Consider the following 22,438-nt stretch of genomic DNA (forward strand, 5'->3'; position numbering starts at 1 on the left):
AACCTGAGTGTTCAACGACCCCATTCTCTTCATCGTGTGAGGAACCCTCTCAAAACCAGCTAGCATAACTTGATCTACAACAACTTACTATTGTAGTGTAGACAATTGCAGTCAATAGTTCTTCTTACTTGAGAGTCCATGATTTACAATACACCTGATATTCAAAAATTACCATGTTTACAGAACTGGCATCTGATACAAGTTTTTAAATTTTTTAATCTCATGAAAATGTATTTGAAGAATTTGGTGATTTTCTCCTACAAAGATAAGTGCTTATTTTCAAATAGGCCAGTAAGCAGAAGTGTGTAATCCAACTGTTTTCCTTTTGAAGGGTAGGCTTGAAAAAGAACAGCAGTAGCAAGCAGGTCATCAAGAACAGAGGAGGGGAGAACAACAAAATCTGGACTTCTAGCCTCAGTGGGTACAAAATTCATTGGAAAGGACAATTGATTCAAGCACAGGCTGGAAAAGTTTATAAAGATCCTGAATTTCAATGTGCAAGGATTTACCTAGACTCATAACTATGGCCTCAGGCTGGATGAACATTCAGGTTGGCATCACTAAGTGAATGTGTATTAGGTCACATATTTCTAGTGATTTTTATAAACTGTAAAAACTTAGTAGTGTAATGTGTTAGAAGGAATGGGAAATTAAGCTAAAGAAAAGTGAAAATGATCCCTGGCTCTGATCTGAACAGGCTGTTCTCTGTGTCTCTGTGTACGGGTTGAGAGCATCCCAACAGCTGTTCTGGTTAGGCTTAAAGGGGATTTGTGTTCAGTCCCAAAGTTGCATTTGATTGTGCAGAATCCTTGAGGACACATTTTTCTGATAATGTATTGGGATCAGTAAAACCACCACCCTGGATGAACAATTGACTGTATTTATTTCCATTTCACTTTCAGACTGCTCTGAAAAGCATACCATGATTTGGCAAAGCTACAAGCCTAAGTAGCCAACAAAGTACAGTTTTCTAGTACTCAGTACACTGAACACTGTACTCTTAAATTGGACATATACCATTACAAGATTCAATTCTTAAATAATACAAGAGTTTATAGTTACCATAGCAGCTTTGTAAGATCAAAACATTCATGCTATGCCAGGAAGACTCCCTAATTTTTTTTTTTTTTAACATCTGAAATCTACAGTCAGAACATTGACCTGTTTTGCAGAACAGCTGGTTCAGAATTTTTCATCTGATGCCAGAAATACAACAGATCTCTGATTTGTGATTGCAAAACCCCAGCTCACATAACAGCCTATTGACAGTGTTCTGATAGAATTTGATGAAGGTAATAAAAAATGTCCTTTGTCATGCCCTGACCCCTTTCCAGGTATACGAAAACGTGCTCCCAGCTGATTAAACCATGAAAAAAAAGAACCCAAAGGCATCTTCTATCAATGTGCTTGTACATTCCACTCATTGCCTGCATCAAGCAGTAATACTGATGCAAATTTCTCAGCTCAAGAGTAGACTCCTTTGTTTACACCAATCACTCCTAACCTAACCACATGTACATTTCCTCTTTTTTAGAAGACAGCCAACAGCAATGCCTCCAATTAACTGTGCAACACAATTTAACACAAACTGGACATTATCACCAAAAGTGCATAGTCCAGCCACTCCAAGTACAGATTCCAATTATTACATGAGAACTAAGCCTTTATGACATTTCCTACAAATGCTAATTAGCTGGTAGGTTAAGGCCCTTAGTCATGTAGCACTTCATCAATCACAAAGCTTAAACTATTAAAGATGGAAACTGTAACATTTTACATGAATAGTTATTTAGCAAGTCAAGGTAGAATATTATATTAGCCCCCTTTAGCTGGTGTTCTTTTATGATAGTCCTCACAAAAGAATTTCCACAAGTTCTTGTCCTAATATGATCCAGGTCTACATCCTGTACACTGTTCTTGTCTCAACAGCTACTGTTTTCAACACTGAAACTCCTACTTCAGAGTATATAACTGGAATTTTTAAGTATCTGTAGATTTCTAGAGGACAAAAGACTCCACTTCTACCTACTGTACAAAAGGCGAAATTTGGGAGCAAAAAGGGACATCATCCAGTTCAACACTTTTGCCCTCCAGCCTACAACTCGGCCATATGCATAGAACTGGGACATTCTGGTAAGAAATACATAAAGATTTCTGAGGTCTGCCCCTCTGCATGCTAAACTGACAGATATGAGGTGTAAGACTAGCTTTGCCAGGTTAAACAAGGCTATTAAAACAGCATACCCAACTTTACTGGCACTAAAATGGAACAGTGGTGCCAAAGGTTCTAAAAGAAAGAAATATTAAGTAATATTGCACCTCTGACATTGACATAAGTTTATTATTACTCCATGCCAATCTACCTTGATCCAAATCCTCTAAACACATGCTGCTCCAGTGCTGGGCCTCCCTTAAGCCTGCAAATTATACTGAATAGTGCAGCAGTTTTTCAATTTGGTCAAAAATTACACCCAAATCTCTGCATGGAAGGACAATGCACCATCAGATCCTTATCTAGCCCATAAATTTTTCTGTGACTGCTTACCCTGTGTTTGTTCCTGTGGCATCCCATGGGCCTCACCACAGCTGTTTTGGGTTTTTCTTCCACACCCTTGGTAGGGAGCCCTCAACAGAACCTCTCCTGCCCTCCCCAGTGTGACAGCTATCCAGAAAAGAGAAGGAACTGCTACGGTTTCCAAAGGGAGTTTTGCAGGGTTTGGTTTTGTCTCCTTTTTATTTTTTTTTTCCCCACATAGCAGATAATGTATATAAGAGAAGGAATACAGATTAGAAATTGCATATTTCCAAAATACATATTCCTTCCTACTCACTTTCAGGTTATTACTGACAGAAATAATTTTAGGCACTATACACAAATTCTTCCTTCTTCAGTTACTTGAATACAACCATTAAAACAAATATTATTTTAGGCTGAGTGAAGTACTTCAGGCTGAGTGGAGAGAGATGTAGCCATCTATCTTGCATCAACAACTGAAGGCAGGAATACAACTGGTTATTCATAAGTCTCATATCAAAAGTAAACAAAAATACAAGGGTATAAAATTTGGTCCTGAATAGAATGAAGAAAATGGAGGCAAGCATTATAATATTACACTCAGAAAAATCTGATGTCCAGATAGAACTTGCAAAGAAGAACTAGAAGCACTTCCTTCATTTTCAGAAGGGTGTTCAGGAGAGTAAGCCAGAACCAGAGCAGTCCTGGACTAGGGAGGGTATGTAAACACGGGACAATCCACTGTGAGGCCCAGTCATTGTTCCACCTCCTGAGTGTCACAGGAAATGGTCCATCCTGCTTTCCACTCCCTAAATTCTCCACATCTATGTGCACAATGAGAACAAGTTTCTAAATCCTCAACACAGACATGTCTGGCTGCCATCCCAAAGTGAAACCAATACTGGAAGAAGTGGCCAAAAGGTCAGATGATGAGCAAAAACTGGAGGAAAGCAAAAGTCATGTGCAATCCAGAAAGTAAAAGATAAAATGATAATTAGATTAAAATAAAGGATTAAATTACTGTAATTAGGATAGATTAAATACTTTTCTATCAGAATATATTCTTAGCTATGCTTGCAATTGGACAGGCATGTTGCCAAACTGGAAAGAAAACAGGTACATTGGACAATCTTTTTCTCAAAGCACAGCATCCACTACTACATTCTCTGAAAACCACTGAAAAAGGACTGTTCAAAAATACTGCTATAACAATACTACAGCACTAGGAATTAGTACTACACATAGTCCACCATACCTCTGCAATAACACACAGCCAAGTGAACAATCTGTGTTTGCTCCAAAAGAAGCTGTGCTCCCTCTGCCCTTGGCAGAACACATGGACTGTACAAGGTATGAATGCCCTGGGACACTGCTTCATCTGGTGAGGGTAAAGTTACCTAGAAGTGAAAGGCACCAATGCCAGGAAAGCTTCTTGGAAAAAAAAAAGAACATCTTCCTTTCTGCATGCAAGTATCGTGACCCAGAGTTGAGATTTCATCTGCTGCCAAGGACACTGGAATGCTCAAGGACACTAAACATGAGAAGTCATGATCTAGTAAGAAGTCATGATCTAATAGTGCCAAAATGAAGGTGAACACTTGGGATAACCAGACAAGGAGATAGTTATTTTTTTTCCAGATGAATGTAAAAGCCTGGGTTTGCATTGGTGACATACAGGATTTTCAACTTCAGAATTTGTACCAGGCACATGAAAAGTAAACACTGAAAGCATCATTTATAGCATCAGACTCCAGATTTACTTAAATAAGGGGTGAGCAGAGCAGGACAATATTTCAATCAAATTTCTCTTTAGTCAAATGATCTGTGACTGAATATTGGAAGAGAACATAAGTAAAATAAAGATCCAAATCTGAAAATGTGACCTAAGGGTAACTTTAAAAATGTATTTTCCAAATCCAACATTCTTCTCCTATAAGCAAAATAATGGTATAATGACAATCTGGCATTAGTAATTTTGGGCATGCTAATATCTACACATTAAAAGAATGTGGTTATTAAAAATGCTTCAGAGAAGCAAATCTACACATAACTTATGTGCTGCAAACATAATATATTTTTGCTTTTTTTCTAAGTATGCATCAAAATTCATTCTTCCCTAAGTAAACCCAGTATTTAGCCCATAGCAGAAAAACTGAACTTCACAAGTCCCCCAGTGAAGGGAAATAACCTCCAAAAACGAAAATGCTACTGGAAGTGCTATTTCCAGTTCTAAAAAAAACCAGTTCAATACTAACTCTGATTTTCCACCCAGCTGTTAGCAGGATTTATCTCTTTGTATGCTAGAGCTCATGAGGCTATGACATATTTTACTCTATGATCTAGTGAAGAGAGAGAGTGCAGTTTGAGAATGATTATGTCCACTAAGAAGTAGGTGCAAAAGAGGCAAGACCACCTGCACACCCTAATAAAATGGCCATGATTTATTAAAAACAGGAAAAGTGTTAAGCTGTATATTTCTGAGGACAAAGCCATGACAGTGCTGGTATCTCTGTGATAGTTACTCATCACAGAGCTTTCACCACTGAAGACATATTCCTCTTACTGACCCTTTTCCTCAAGATCTAAGTACAAGAGAAATTGTAAACTGTTGGTTTGTTCAGGGGTTTGGGGGTTTTTTTAGAATGCGAACTATAAGAAAAGATGCATTCTGTTCTTCAGAATGCTCAAGAAATGTCCAAAACTAGTTAGCATTCAGCACAGGATAAAAGCCTTGAAGTTTGCTTTCTTTTAGTTCATCAGCATTGCTAACAAGGGAAATATTCAGAAATAGGATTAAAGTGGATGTGTACTTATATTCCAGTTTCGATAGGCCTTATTTCCCAGGCCTGGAAAAGCAGCCTTCTCAGTTTCTGGAAAATAAGGACTTGGCTTTTTAAATTCAGCGCTTAAGCAATTGCAGACAGAAGCACAACTAGACCATGTGAACCCTGTATGAATCCTGGAGGAAAACCACAGTAACATGAACTACCTACATAGTAACAGAGTAAGGAGGAATAGACATTCTTTGAGTGGCTGTGAAAGGAGGGAAGAACAGTAAAATATAGGTGATGCCAGGAACTGCTCCCCCATTTCTCGGTATGCTCACAAGTGCATCTCAATATGGTAAACAGTGACACACAGGACACAAACAGTACACACCTGGTAGCATAAATACTTTTTGTGAGCATGAAAAAAAGGATAGGGAAATGAACACTCTACTACTGTATGCAGAACCCTTGCAGAGCTGCCTCTACAGGAAATTCACTCCCCACTCCCCCAGGTGGAAACTGTAATGATTGAATCCAACTTCCCAAAGAGAGCAAATGCAGTTAGTTGAATTTGTGGAAAATGAGAAGACTATTTGGCTGTTTGAAGGGAGCCTCCCTTCTTAATGTCTTTAGACCACAGGGAAAACAGATAACTGACTTAATTTAGGTTCCTTCTCCACTCCCTCTCCACTCCCCACAGAAAAGAAAGCCCTTCAGGCTAAAAATGCAATATCCTGATCCTTTAGCAGGCCCACACATTTTATTTACATTATTTGGAAAGAGTAGCAGTGTTCATAAGGATACTGGAATCCCTCATGTTGAGGGATAAGAAGTTTTATCAGGATTTTTAGTACCTCCATTTAACTCCAATAATTTTGTAACTACTGCAGCATCTAATATTTTTCTGATAATATATATATAAGATATAATGTTATAAAAAATGTACCCACGGATAATGTAGCACATTTTATTTTAGAGAATTTTACTATTACAGACTTGCTGCATCTTTTTAATATATTAAAAGTAATACACTTTAAGAAACAGAAGTATTTCCTTTAATTGTGCCTCAAAAGTTATACAACATATTGTTTCAGTGATCTTACCTTTTTCTGAAGGACATTAATTTTTCTTTCTTTTACTTCCAACATGTCTTTCATATCTCGAATTTCTCCAGCAAGGGTTCCTTTCTCTTCTGTGAGGTCTTGAAGTTGTTTTGTTTTTTTATTCAGAAAGGTTTCTTTCTCTTCCAATCGTAACCGCAAGGCATCAACCTACAGCAAGTAAATCAAACATCTTTAGGGTTCAGTATAGATCATTAGGGTATTTTTTTTAATACTCTTTTATTCACACCTAAGAGATGTTTCATTTCTCTTCTATGTAATTTTCCAAACTGAACTTGAAGACATTGTTTTACTTGTTACACTTTTCTCCAGTGTTTATTTCACAAGTCTCTTACCAAATGGGTCTGACTATTTCTCTGTAGTAAGCACAAATCCCCAACAAATAAAATAAGGGATATTCAAGGATTTTCCTAAGCAAAATGCTCTGCATACATAACTGGTGGGTTTTTCTTCTTTAGAAAAAACAAAAAACAAAACCCAAAAGAATTCCAACAGCCCAGAATATGTAAGCATCCCTTGACTTTCTCATTTTTTGATGTGTAAATATTCAAGCATGCAAATTTGTTATTCTCTTAATGTAATTCTAACAGTAATAAAATAGCAGAGATCTCAATTCATTAAAGAAACAAAATATGTTTGGGTTTAACCATCATTACTACAAGAATCACACCTGATGTGTATTGGTGCCTTCAGGAACACATCCACTGTTCACATATTCTGGTTCAGAGAAGCAGCTACAAATGAATTGCTGAGCAATTCTCAGTATATAATACTGGGGGTGTGGGGAATATTTGGGAGTAAAGAACAGATTTCATCATATATGAAGTTTTTGAAAACCAAGAGAGACTTTTTTTTTTTTCAATGTGACCTTTATATTATTGAAAGCTTATTTGTAAATAAAATAGTACAAGAAAATGTATACCCACAAAATTCAGTCAGTGTGAATAAACATCATGGAAAGCAGACAACCAAGATAAAGGCAGAGCAATCATTTATTTTTACAGAGACAAGTTTACTTGAACAGAGGCTTTTTCTGCAGCTCTGAACCACGAGGTTTCACATTAAGTGGACTCACAGGCTTGTTCTGACTGCAAGGTTAACCATTGAGAAGACAAGGTTTGGATTGAAAATGTTTGATGTCACAATTTAGAATAATGCTTCATCTAGAAGAGAGCTGCAGGCAGTCAGGCAAGTGAGAAATTTTAGATTCACTAATTCAAATTTCAAACATACAAATTTTAGAAAATAAAGAACAAGAGTTTAAAGTTTATATTACCTAGACATGCATAAGGTTAATTCGTAACAAAAAGCTAGATGGAAGAAACTGAAAGGGCATAAACAGAGGCTTAGCATTTTAAAGTCCTGCAGATGGGATAGTCAGAAAGGGTCTTCTCTAATAAGCTATTTTCTCCCTTCTTAATCAGAATACTATCAAAGTACAAAATAATCAGCAAATCTATATTTATTTATATTCTAAGTTTAGTAATGCTAAATTTGCTCAAAGCAAAAGTATTTTCAGTGCCACTTTAAAACTTGCTTTGGGACCAATTTAGATGATCTATTGGATCTCAAAATGCATGTTCTTCCTGCTTTTAAAATGGCTCATTGCCTTTCTATACACTGGAAAAAAAGATTTATATTCCACTGGATTTATTTTATTTTTAAGACTTTTTTACATATGACAGTAATAGGATCTCTCAGTTTGTAAGCAGTGTGCAGTAAGGGTGAAAAATGACTTTTTTAAATTAGAAAACAAGAAATAATAGTAGCAGTAGCAGCAGGCTTTCAGACCTCTCTTAATAAACATAAAAGACCTCATCTGAATCTCATTACCACATCTTCTTTACTCTTAATCACTAATTTGCTTCAGGTCTGAAAGCAATCCTTGAAGTCAAATCACAGGAATCTCTGATGGGCCTTTCAGCTGCAGCTGAGGAGCTTGTCAGGACCTTGGAGCTCCACAAGCAGCTCTCCCTGGTCAGGCACGGCCAGGCTCCTTTTCCAGCTGCCACAAGGCAGAAGCCTAAAGCTTCAAGTCAAGGGAGTTGGAGGTGATTAGATGCCCAGATAAACAAAGAACTGACACCATTCCCCCGTGGCTGGGATAACACAGCAGCTTCCACATGTCTGGTGCTTAGCTGGCTGATGTTCTGTCCTGCTTGGCTGAACCAGGCAGCATCTGAGTAAATAATCTTTTCTTCTATGCCCATGCAGTCTCTACCCCAAGGGCTGAGCAGACAATTCTCAGCCTTTTTCACAAATTTCTTCCCACACACCCTGTCAGCAGGGCTCTCTAGATTCAATTTAGAATTGGTGGGGTGGGTTTAGGCAATAAAACTTGGGAGAACAAGGAGGGTGGAGAGGATGAGCAAATAGTTCTGAATGCCCAGAGTGACAACGTGTATGGGAAATGGGAGCAGAGCCATGTCCACTCCAGCTTCTCAGACCCAAATCCTGCTTTAGCTTCAAATAAAGTCTTTAAAGCATAACCAAAGATGCAGCTTCAATTGCACTGAGAAACAGCCAAAGAATCTCAATCCCATCAACCCAAATTCATACATGGACAGTGCAAGAGTTGTGAAGGAAAGAGCACAGCATGTCCACCACAGCAGAAAACATCTGCCAAATATATAGATATTCTCTTACGTCTCCTCATCTTGGGACTGATACAGCAGAGCACTTTAATCCAAAAATCCACCTACACAATGAAGTATTTCCATGGAATAAGTAGATCATCCCCAAACTATCATTCACAGCAAGGAGCCATTCTGAAAGCAGAGGCAGAACTTTGAGCCAGTGCCAGCCTAGGAGAGGGAAAAAGACAACTCATACTGTGTGTGGTCTTGGGTGTGCACATTGATTTTCTATTCACAGCAATGCAATGTGGAGGTTTAGGAGAACATCAGTTATGTCAGCCATTTTCTCCTTCCCTAAAGTCCTCTTTCTGCCTCTAGTAATCATGAACAAAGACTTTTACATTCCTCTTAACAGGAAATAAAACTACCTCAGCCTGAACTGCAGGCAACCTTTCACTATCTGTTCAGCACTAAGCGTGTATGACATCATTTCATAAGTCAAATAAGAACCTCCAGATGGTAGAAAACCAAAATGCTGTTAAATCAGTTCCTCATCTTGTGGATGACCGGAAGCAAAATACACTATTTCATTTTTGGCCAGGGTGAATTTGCCAATACAAGAAATCGTCTCTTCCCTGAAAATGGTACTGTGAAATCACATCTCCCAAAAATAACACAACGATGAAGTATTCTAGATGGAGCATGCCAGTACACTGTGAGGAATGTCTGCCATTTTGTTACTACTACTTTTACATCTAAGGCATTTTAAATATGAGTTGAAAGGAAATTAAATGCGAGTCATTTTATAGCAACAGATATATACATTTTTATATTTGAAAGGATAAGGATTTCTGGTACACAAAACCCCTCTCTTTGGCTTTTCACTCAACACTACCTAATTTTAAGAGTCCTTCACTTATTTTTCCCAAGCTCTGGCAGTATATTTACAAGTAAAATTTGGCAGTCTGAAGAACACCATAATTTTCCAAAAAATAAAGCAAAAACAGATCTGATAGCTAACACGAAGTATTTCAAAGACCTCTCTCCAAGTAAATTGCTTTTTAATTTTGTCTAACTTCTTTTTCCTCAGCAGCTACTTATTTCAACTACTTAATACAATAAACTCTGTCACTTGCTCTGGATATATACAACATACTGTAAAAACTTTAGAATTAGGTTATACTTTTGGAAAAAAAGAGTTCATGTAAGTGGCAAAAATTGCCAAATTCAAAGCTGAACTTTATTAATCTTCATGTCATCACCCGCCACTCATGACCAGCTTCAGTAGTGACGTCTACTCCTTGAAGTTCCTTACTGTTAACTGTTTAACTTAGATGCCATATTACATATATCATTTATGAAAGTAGCTTAGTGCTATGGAGCTCCACGGGGAAGTAAAACATGGAGCAGCACTACTGTGTTTCACTGTTAAGAATTATTTACTTTACCATCATATATAGATACATTTAAAGTAAATGTTTGACTGTATTTTTTTTAAACTAAACCTGAAGGTCCTACTCAAGTCCTAAGTGTGCTGTAGTACCACAGCTGGGGTAATGACAAAAAAACTGTAACCCACTGTTAATGCCCTTCCTGAGGCACCTCTGCTCCAGCACACACTGCAGCCAGTATTTGCCACTGTGCCCAAGAGTCCGGCTCCTCCCCTTCTGTACCACCATTCTCTCCCTTCCTCGTGACCACTACAGGCTCCACAGGCCTGTTGACATTTTCTGGGCTATTATTTGCTCCCTTAGTGTGTATTATGCAGCCATCTTTTGAGGAAAAACTTCAGTTAATAAAAAAAGCACAAATTTCTATTAAAGATCATAGTGCCTCTATTTATGCATCCACATATATCTGGGGAAATTCTAAGCTGTTACTATGAAAACCAATTTAAATCAAGAATAAAAGAACTGTCACTCCAATTTTCCATACAGAAGTACTGAATTATTAGTACAGAGAGCATATTCTCACATGGCCCTTTTGCAAATATGAGAACTGAACTACAAGCATAGAAAGGATATCATGTGTCCCAACTGTACTCTCCACTTCAGAGCCACTTAAAAAAAAAAAACAAAACAAAAGCCCAAAAAAGACCCCTATTCTAAAATAAGAGAATATAATGAAAACTATCCCCTCATCATATTTTTCCCTCATTTTTTAGCCTGATGTGATAAACAATCTTTTTCAAAGCAATAGCTGTACCTGGCAAGCCATACATTCATTTCTATCAAAAACATCTGATGTACGTAAAATTCAAGGCAGAAAAGGCAGAACATTTTGAAGCTGCAGACACCTCAATTTTGTACAATTAATATCCTTAGCACTCTGTTCCAAACTGAAACTCTAGTGACTTAGCTAGCTTTTTCACTTCACAGAGGAAAATTCCACTTTTAAGCATTATTTCAGACAACATTCTCACCCCTCTATTACTCTGAGTATTATGGTTGCTCTAGTTCACATTTTAATTCAGCTGATAGTTTATAGGCTTTATATTCTTTAAAGCATTATCGAGTTTACTGTTTCATTTCCACGACTTCAGTATTTAAGAACTGACACAAGGAGAGGTATTTAAAGCAGGTGAGTACTTTGTAGTCCAGGGAAACAGACAGTGAGCAACAGGAGATGTTTTGCAAACACAGGCCAGTGTTGGCTGTTCACATCAGGAAAACAAACTCCTGCCATTTCCCTGACAGAATCCCTGTCACGAGCTCTTTCAGTCCTTCTATACCAGGGCAGGAGAAGCACCCAGTGCTGTAACACCTCAAAATCTCTTACTCTACTTAATCCTTGAAGATGACACCTACAATTTTCATAAACTTCCCAGCCTCCACCCTAACAGCTTTGGCAGCCACCAGCTCTACTAATCTATCTTGATTTTTCTTACACTCTTTTTATCCACCAGTCCAGATTATGCTGCTCTTTAAAAAAGAAAATTGGTAAACTGACTGGTCAAACTACACCAGAAAAGGTTTCAGCTGAACCAGAAATTGTAAACAAGATATTAATGGTTCCCTCAGGCAGTACAAAGGTTGTCCTTGTGGAACATCATATGGCACAAAGAATTCTGATCAGTGTAGTTTATCAATGCAGCCAACTCCCTACCAGCTGTTTTATTCTAATTTGTATCTTTGCCTATTCTTACCACTAAAATTAAGTGGTTTAAAGCAACTAGTCCAAAATTTCAGAATTTAATATTCACTTTAGTTCCAGGAAATTTTGGAAAACACATGGGAACTGTAACTCATGTGCCAATACTTACAGTTTTTGTTAATAAAACTTCCAACACTAACCTTACCTCACTGAACTCACTGATTTTTATGCTCACTATAAAACTATAGCTATCATAATACTTTTGAGTTACTGCAAAAGGAAGTCAGTCATTCGAGTCAATGTTATTTAGCAACATAATGATAGTTATAAATTCAAAATACTTAAAACCAATTTACAAAACTATCAATCTTAGAAGCTTTTAACTTTTGAAATTTCTGTCTTCAATAACATTCAAATTTTATTGTACTGTAACAGATTAATAGAAAGTTAATTAGAAGGCCATAGTGTTCTTTCTCAAAGTCAAGCCAATGTGTTTAACTGCTTCATGAAAAAAATGTGTATAATTCCATGAAAGAATCATCAGTAAATACCCATTAGCATTATATATGGTAAAAATAGCATTTTTACACAAACTGTGTTTCTCAGTTTAATTTTTTTTACTAGTAGGATTCAGTAATTACAAATAGTTGATACAGCAGTGAATGTGTGATTTTCAAAAAGCACATTTATGTTTGTAACCTACTCAGAATAAAGGAGGTGCCTATAGGTAAAAATCTCTCTCCAGCTGAGCTAGAGAGGCTGTGTTATGCTTGTAGGGATGAGCTGTATCCTTGACCTCTCAATTTCACATCTTTTGAGTGATTATCAGACATTCCTACAGTAGCAGGTTCAACTGCCATCAGCTTGACTACGAACTTATCCTCCAGAATCCACAGCCAGCTCACAAACGGAGTGACATTAAACAGCTTGGGCATTTGTCATTTATTCATAAGAACACAGCAAACAGAGAAGGTTAAAACAACATTCTAAACATATATTGCTTATTTGAAACACAAAACAGTATTCTCTCCTGCCCACATTCTTCCAGAAACCAGGTTACAGCCTTTTCTCTGAAAACTGCTGCATTTTTCACAAGAGTGAATAAGCTTCAAACTACTTGTAATCACCCCAATTAAAAATTCACCTCTATAACTTTCCAAATATAAAAGCTGAGAGTGAAGTCCTCTCTCTCTCAAGAAGCCAGGCTCCATCATCTCCTAGACAACAGGAAACATCAGCTGGTTTAAAAACATCCTTGAGTACCAGGAGGAGTTACAGGTCTGCTTCACTCCATGACATGTCCTCAAGCAAAACCTTCAGTCCTCTGGGCCCTTCTAGAACTCAGAACTTTCCCATTGGCGCTGGCTTTTGAGCCATGCAAGGCAAGGCAACCCTCTTGCTTATTCCCCCTGCCTATGTGAGCAAGATGATGTTCAGGGATATTCTGAGCCCTTTAAGAAATTGCTCTGTATCACATACAATGCTGTATCACATATACAAATTTATTTCTCTAAGTCATTATTCACAGATATCTTACAGGTAGTAGATGGCCCATCAGCTGAAAATGGCAAGGCTTGAGATGTTTTTACTACAAGGTACCTTAACCAAAAAGCACACTGTGCTCCTACTGAAACAAAAGTGCAACTGTTCAGGCTATCTTAGACACTGCAAATATATTTCCTTCTTTATGCTGGAAACAGATTTCCAAACCAGTTTCCAGAGATTGTGCTGGCTTGTGATAAGAATTCTAGACAAGGAAAGGCTACTTAGATCATGACAGACTCCTAAAGATGAAGTGTGTCAAAAGACTAAAAGGACTGTTTCAGATTCCAAACTGGTAACTCCTTACTTATGTCACCTTTGCAGTAACATTTTTTAGGTATTTTAGGTAGAACTGGAAAAGGCATTTTACTCTGAAGAACTTCAATAAACACAGGAATTATAGACCTTCACCTCATATTTTAAGCGTTTGAAAAGTTTAAGGTGAGTAATAAGACCCAAACAATACTGCAAAACAATGCATGAGATGGGAACGAAGGAAATAAAAACAACAATTTCACTCTTTTTATAAATACAGTGATTATAATGGAAGCTAAATGGTAAATTAAAAATAAAAAGTTATGCAGGAATGAAATCAGACAAGTTTCAGTTGCCTAACTTTCTAACAGAGATTACTTGCCAAATATTTTTACTGAATCCAGTCTGCCAGATCATCTAGCAGCAAGTCAGAGACATGTCAAGATCTGATCTTACATTTATTTACTATTCATCTGGAAGCTATAGGCTTACTAGTTTACCACAATTATATTCCATCTGGGACATACTCAGTTTCTCAAGACAGACTAGCATCTGCATGAGCAAGATAAAGCAAAGCTGATAAGTGCTGCTTTCCTCACAGTCTTGACACTAAACAAGCCATGTAAAGTCAACTACAAAAACAAACCCTATCACAGAAATGGTCCTACACTGTCAAATATGTAAGGGATGCTTTCAGGAAAAGAATCAGCAGTGAAATAACTTCCAAAAACTACTTTCAGAGAATGAGCCATGCAACCTCCAAGAACCAACAGTGGCAGCTAAGACAGGGGGACTAAATTAATAGTGTGTCCTCAACTGAGCTGAACACGGGCCAACTCTGGCTCTTCACAGGAAACTCTTGAACCCACAGATCTCTTAACTAATTTCCAAGACCCTCTAAATCCTGCAGAGGCTTTTTTTTATATATACTTGATCAATGTACTATCTGCTAAAAGGAAAAATATGCTGGAGAAATATATTATTATATATCATAATAAAGAAACAGAAACAATCAGTGGGGAAGTGAGGGAACTATTTAACCACAAGAAAACAACACTTTGTTAAAACATTTGAAAAGAGTTTTTACACAAAAAGCCAGAGGAGCACCATGCCACAAAGGCCCAAAAAAAACAGATCCTCTAATAAAGTGCAGAATCAGGACAGCAGGAAACTTGAGCAATTTCCAGAAAAAACTTTAGCAGCAAGATCTCTTCCAAAAATTCCAAAGGACAGATCCATAGTCCCATAATGACAGTTCTCCCACTGAAACTTTTGAAGTATTTTTAAGATTTCTGATAGACAATAAAGAAATGTGATTATACTTTACAATAGTAGGTTGGAAGGAAACCTGCAATATGAGCTGCAACATCGACAGAGCAGACACCCTCCAGACCAATTTCTTTTAGTATTACTATAAAGATTTTTGCATAATCTCATCACTGCCCCTAGCAAGTGCAATGTACTCCTATTTGCTTAGCCTGTGAAATGTTTCCCATATTTGAAAGCTTGAAGTAAAAGTTCAGCTGAGCCAAAAAAAAAAAATTTAAAAATGGACATTTCAAAAAAATTCTTTCAGAATGAAACCTTTTCTTCATTTGGTTTCCTCTAAAAAGTGAATGTGAGAAAAGTATGAACAAAATTCTCATGTAAAGGGAAATAGATCCCATTTATTAAGGGGGAAGGAGAAAGAAACCTTCTACATGTTTCTGTGCACAAAACAAACTCAAAATGTTTAAACATCAGAATATGACATGTAAATAACAGTAAGTTATCAAATAACATTTAAACTTGTCCATCTGAGCACAGATTGAAAAGTCTACCTTTGTGAAAACCAGATTTTTTTTAAAAAGTGTTTTAGAGTCCAGTCAGATTACCTCATGTAAACAATCAAAGTGGTTTAAAAACTTGTTCACCCTTGAGCTGGAAATTACTATACCTTAGCCAATATATCATAGCTGAAAGAAAGAAGAATGTCATCAGTTCACAACAATGATAAGCAAAATGAATTGGCTGCAATCATTCCTGCAAATGAAACCACAAAGCAATGATAGATTTGAGCCTTTTTCGCATCATAAGAAAGTTGTTTTATTTTCCTGATCATCCCTCTAACCTTCCTCTCTGCTATCTGGAATTCATCTTTCTTGAACCTGGATGACTACACTTCAGATGAGATCTCACAGAGTACATAAAAATATTCCCCAATTTCTGCAACAGAAATCTCTCTCCTGATACATTCTAGTATCAGATTTTCCACAGCCACATTTTATTGGTGACTAACAGCAACCCCCTCACACACTATTACTACCTTTACTTAAACCTTTACACTACAAAGTTCTAGTTTTGTGTCCTCAAGGGAATATGCCTGCATTTTGTACTACCATATCTCATCCATTTTTCTCACTTCAGAATTTCAGATTATCACCACTGACCCCAATCTCTGTGTCTCCAGGTTTGTGCATCCAAATTCTGGCAAGCTGAACAATGAAAATATGAAATAAGCCTCATTAAATATCAGGTCTTGAGATGTTTCACCAATATTTTTCCCCAATCTGGTCCTTCCTCTTCCTGCTGCACTGCTCCTCTATTAGCCAATATTCTACCACTTCTACCATTCTTGGACTGGAGCATGTCCCACTTTACACACCTGGATATGGTACAGCATGGAAAGCCCTCCTAAGATTCAGCTAAATTAGACATTACATTTTTTGTTTCAAGATTTGCAGCCTTATCAAAAAAAAGATACTGCTTTAGCCTAATTTAGCCAAATTCATAACCAAAAGGGATGCACAGTGGCTCTGTAAAATGAAAAGGTGTTTTTCTACACCAGAGAAATAATCTTTTGTAGCAAATCCAAAGGGGGATACTCAGAATGAGATATGTTTTTACTTTAGACATAAATGGATTTTTACTATTTGTTTCAAGCTTGCTATCCTGTCTGGGAATGGGAGTGGTAAAATTCAACTTTAAATCCTGTGTTACCAATGAAGTTGCAAACTTTGGATTTTGTTCCAAAAGTATCACCAGAATTCCTGCTTTTTCAATTGATTAGGTTCAAAAGACTTCTGTTGAAAGTTTCTGGACTTGAAAGTATGCCTTTGAAATACTTCTAGGATTGAATCTTCTAGGATTTCAACCCCTTCAACAAAGGTTATCCTTAAATATAAAGATACAAACAATGGCAGAAATGATTTGGCTAACATGCTCTAGAAAACATGGAAGAAACATTCATTTGTTTAAAAAATTTACTATTTAATCATTCTTAACATTCTTTTTTGTGTATATAGTATATATATAGAGTATATTCTTTTGAGTCTATATAGAAACATTTAGTGCATATATAGAGATGTAGATGCATATTCATGTATAAACAAATATTATTGCTAAAAAAAATCAGGGTATAAATAATTTAACACAGAAGGAGAGGCTACATGAAATCAGATTTACTAGTCAGTGAAATGAAACCTGAGTATGAAAATTCATTCCCCAATCTCTGACAGCTGACATTAACAAGGAGCCTTATAAATCTGCCCTTTAAGAAAATTCTAAGAGTAAATAAATAAATAAAGCAAGTACTATTCCTCATCTGTTTTTCTTTCCCTGGAAAGCATTCTGAAAGTAATCTTTTTCCCAGACATGGATAATTCTGCACATGGGTGAAATTCTGCTCCTTTTTTTTCAATCTCCTCAAAAGATTGAGAAAATAAAGATACATTTCAAGAAACAGGACAATGCCAGCACACAAAAGGAATATTAATGTAAAGTTTAGCATAGATTAACTACATAGGATCCTACACTATGCAAAGTTAATTGTATTTATCAACATATAAGAGTATCACAGTACCATCTCTCAAGTGGAAGCAAAGCAAGAGAACAAAACCAAAAACAAGCCCCCAGAAAACCCTCACCTTTCAAACCAGTATTATAAAAGACATGTGAAAGAAGTGCTAATATTCCTTTCTGCAGCTGCCAAGCTGTCTTAAAGAATTTAGTTTCCAAGTATCCCTTTAGTAAGGATGTTTTCTAAGAAGTGAAGAGCAGGTAGCTGGCAAACAACAGCAACTATGTACAATTTAATGAATTTATTAAATTCACATCTACCTTAACGGTGCAGTACAAAAGCGTATCTTTGAATACATAGATGTATTAACCTCTTTGATTTCCATCTCACTTTACAAAAAACAGGGGAGTTCAAGTGCCTCTGTAACTGAAACTTTCTAAACCCTTGTATTATTTATGCAAGAAGAAATATAACCTTCTACCCTCATTCATCTCTGTACTGGATTGTAAGACCCAACAGAGGAGTAAAAAAATTATTTACTGAATTATGTATATAGATGTGATTTTGAATGTCAGCCAAGTATGAAACTGATAGCACAGGGATAAAATAAAACAGTCTCCACACTTTCTTTTAATTTCTTTACATATATGTACAAATTTATAAATTTTATATTCACATATGTATAAACATTTAATTTTTTCTGCCATTGAAATTATATCATTAAGTATGCTCTTAACTGGATGGTTACATCTTAATTCCAAGTATCTGTCTAAAGATCTAAATTGGCATCATTGTCCTAGGAATATGTAAGACTAAATGAATCTAAGAAATAATGAAAGGATTTGACCTTAACACAGGCATCCTGTACCAAAACCATTTAAAAGTGTCCAAAAGATTGACTTCCTGTAATCTCACTCTTTAACATCATCTATTATTTCATGTATGAATAAGGGCTCTTCTTCAGCACAACTGCTGGTTACAATTAATTACAGTAAATTATGCAAGTTTTCTATATTCATATTTTTCCTGTGAATTAGACAACATTAAGCATCCAAGAAATACAAAGATGCACTTAATTAACCTTAAGGTCACATGCTATAAAAATCATTAAGCCACTTAAAAAGAGAAAACTTTGAAACAAAGACAGGATCATGAGTTTGCAAGTACAGTTCTACAAAAAGGAAAATGTACATCACATATCAAAGCCCAGTGTGCAGAACACAGCCTTTAAGTAACAATGGCAGCCTTTCCCTGGTCAGGTTTTCAACACAGGGTTGCAATCCTCAGCACTGGTCTAAAACTTTCTTGTCCTCTTTAGAAAGAAATTTATTAGGATTTCTCTCAAGCGTGACATTGGTTGAGAGAGCAAGTCAGACAGTTGTACATCACACAAAGTTCCAGTCTTTCTCTTGTAGCTTTTATTGACAGGTGCCTGATCATGACACTACAACAAATATCTTTGAACTGTTTAACTTACTAACAGAGTTAAAGCAAAAGAAAAAAACCAAAATCCCAAATACGCAATTCATAAAGCACATATTTTCCTTAATTAATTTTCTCAACATTTACAATATCTGTACTAGTTCTCTGTAACTAGATATGTTCTGGATCCATTCTCAGAGAATCTGTGTAGAATAAACATTTGAAACATCTTAAAGACTAACTAAAACCATCTTTCTACTACACTGCAAGGCAAATGATTTTTGGATGTTTTGCATTTTTATGCTAAATAGTGCAGCTGCAATTGATAAAAACCAATCAAGCTAATTTAAGTCAATCATGTCCAGGAGGTTCTCATCACTTGTGTAAAAATGCTCTCACACTCACTTTAAGACTTTACCACAGCAAGTACCTCCCCCATGCTCAAATTTCAATACCTTAAAGTCCCCTCTGCATCTTATGTAACAAAGAAAAGAAAATAGAATTATTACAGAATAAGCATATTTATAGTTTTACACTAGAAATCAAACTTCTGTGTTTCATTTGAATAGAAACTTAGGTTCTTAATACCACTTGAGCACAAATATGACTCATCCCAATACAGCAACACTGTACCTTTAGTGCACATCAAGGCACAGAGTCAAAGGCAAAGTAAACTTCTAGCACTGAAAATGCACAACTGTTACCCTCTGATACGTAATCTGGATTACATTACTGAGATCATACGTTTTGAATTTATTATTTTGATTTATCAATATGGCACACCACAGCTGCCATCCTGAGTTCTCTCTCAGCTGCTGCATTTGACATTTTAAATGATCATTGTTTATATTTTTAAATTTTGCAGTAACTATTGCCACTACATTTTAAACCTATGAAACTGTAACAATCATGCAAGAACTCTTTCCTCCATGGGCAAAATCCAACATTACAGATCTGAAATCTGTGTTTGATTCTTACCCATTTGGCCAACCCCCACATGCATGTGGACTGCACACACTTTTCAGCAATAATATTTTCTCAAAAACAATGAAATAAATAAATAGAGGCCCTGAACTTCAAAGTGTGCTGTGTCTTTACACCTGTTCCCTTTGAGATGGTTATGGGGTCCACTGCAGTAACTGGAGATGGAAGCAGAGAATCACATCACCATCACCCTACCCTGGATCTCCTTCTCCTCCATGAAGAGGTGAAACCAGGTGAGAGCAGGTGCTATCAGATTGACTTAAACTGTTGCCACAACTTCTTTGCATGTTCTCTTTGACCGACTGCTCACCAAAACCATTTGCTCACTGTTCCAACAGAAGCAAACAAGGAAAATACAAAAGCATCAAAAAAATCCATCTACCAGTAATCCTGCAACTGACCAAGAAAGGGCTTGAAAAACATACCCTCATCTTCAAATCATAAAAACTACATCTATCTTTTTGGAGAAAAATAAGATAATTTCCCCAATGATATTTGTTCTCCAGCTGACACACAGGTTTTTGTTGGATAGGAAAGGTTCTATTTTTATTGACTATTATGTTGGGGGTTTTTTAAAATACCCTGAATTTACACTGCTATATACCACATCAAATATTAAGATAAGCTTTTCATCAAACTGTTTCTCTTCAAACAGTAAGTGGATAATAGCTCTCGGACTTATGTATGGCTAATAATAACTATTGGAAATAAAAACATATTGCCACTCCAAACTCATGTTCTAAAAATGCTTCTTTTGAATCAGAACACAAAATTCTTCACAACAATAGCTAAGCCAGCAGGATACAAAGCCAGCTAACTGGAACAGGCAGCACATGCCTTGGGGATGTGGAGCCAGTCTCTGGAACACACTCAGAGCTGAGCTTAGACTTGGTATGAGTCCAGCTGAAGGCCCCACCTGGATGGCAGGGAACTGACACAGAATGTACCTGCAGATGCTGAGCACCACGTCTGTGCACCCTGACAAAAAAGCCACAAGAAGATTCAGTGCTGTCTTCAATTATTACTGAGTGGAAGGGCATGAGAAGACAAGGCCAGACTCTTCTCAAAGGAGCACTGGGCAGGAATGAGACAAGTAGAACATGGAAATTACACCCTGACATAGGGAAAACACTTGTTTGGTTGGGTTTTTTTACCTCAAGATTGGTCAAATACTGAAACAAGTGTCTAAATAGGTTATGGAAAATCCACCCCTGAGGTATCCAAAACATGCTGTCCTGAGCAACCTGCAGTAACTAAAACCTGCTTAGATCAGAAGCTTGGGCCAGATAACCTCTACAGCCCCTCCCATGAGACAGGATTCATCTGCATCACTCTCCTATTCCTCCTGCACTACACCCAGGCACGGTGGCACCAAGCCTGACACCACCCTGGGAAGTACCTGCAGCCCAACCCTCCCTGAGGATTTCCCCATGGGCACAGAGATGGGTGCACAGCAGCTGGGGGGATTGAGTATGAAATGCACACCTCAAAGAGAGTTAGAAGGTCCCAAAATTCCAGCTATCCTGTAACTTTGTTCATGAGGCAAGTGGTGAGAATTTATTATGTACCTGTGCTTTAACCATCCCTTACACAATGAAGCTGAACAAAGATGATCTTTCAAGGTTTCTACTTGCCTAAAAACCATTAGAACCACTGCAGAAATGATTTAAAAAGAGAGTTTGCCAGTAACTGCAAAAGAGAAATACTGTAACAAAAAATGCTGAAGAATTATCCAACACAATATAAACAAGGGAAAATATCAGATTTCAAATCAAATTATCAGAAACCCATCAAAAATACAGCTTTTCTTGGGAAGAATTTACCCAGAAATTCATAAATCCATGCTAGTTACTACAAATCACCTTCTTGTTGGTCATACATCTGGAAATGGCTTCCAGGATTATTCCTTTTTTGTTATGACCTTTCCAGGGATCAGTGTGATTGATGCAATTCCCTGGATCCTCCTTCTTGCCTTTTCTAAGACATTGGTTTTCTCCCAGGTCTCAGAAACCCCTCTCAACTCCCAACACTTTCCAAAGGTAATGCCATCAGCGCTTGCAGGTGCATTCCAGCAAGGCCAAGGGACTTGTATGTGTCTGGTTTATTTAAATATCCCCTGGGCTGATCCTCCTCCATCAAGGACAAGTTCATGTGGTGCTGGACTTCTGTAGTGGGTTCAGAGACCTGGGATTGCTGAAGGTTGTTCCTTCCAGTAATGTTCCAGGTGAAGCAGGCTTTCAGTATTTTGACTGTCTCCATCTCCTCTAGGGTCAGATCTCCACTCCCATTCATCAGTGACCCCGTATTTTCTTTAGTCTTCTGCTACTGCTGTGCCTGTAGAAACCTTTCTTGTTGCCCTTCTCATCTCTAGTTATATTCAAGCC

General features: G+C 37.1%; 1 protein-coding gene across 16 annotated transcripts in view; it reads right to left on the minus strand.

The window, feature by feature from the left end:
• ERC2 (ELKS/RAB6-interacting/CAST family member 2) overlaps window positions 1-22,438 on the minus strand; it is a 432,662-nt gene that overhangs the window by 288,093 nt on the left and 122,131 nt on the right. For all 16 annotated transcript variants that reach the window (XM_042020735.1, XM_042020741.1, XM_042020751.1 and 13 more), the window contains one exon: window positions 6,387-6,554. In XM_042020735.1, the coding sequence (XP_041876669.1) occupies window positions 6,387-6,554 (168 nt within the window). The remainder of the gene's footprint in view (window positions 1-6,386; window positions 6,555-22,438) is intronic.

Source organism: Corvus kubaryi, unplaced genomic scaffold, assembly GCF_017639235.1.
Source record: "Corvus kubaryi isolate FWS band 111438036 unplaced genomic scaffold, C.kubaryi_AGA036_p1.0 124, whole genome shotgun sequence".
Classification (NCBI taxonomy): Eukaryota; Metazoa; Chordata; class Aves; order Passeriformes; family Corvidae; genus Corvus; species Corvus kubaryi.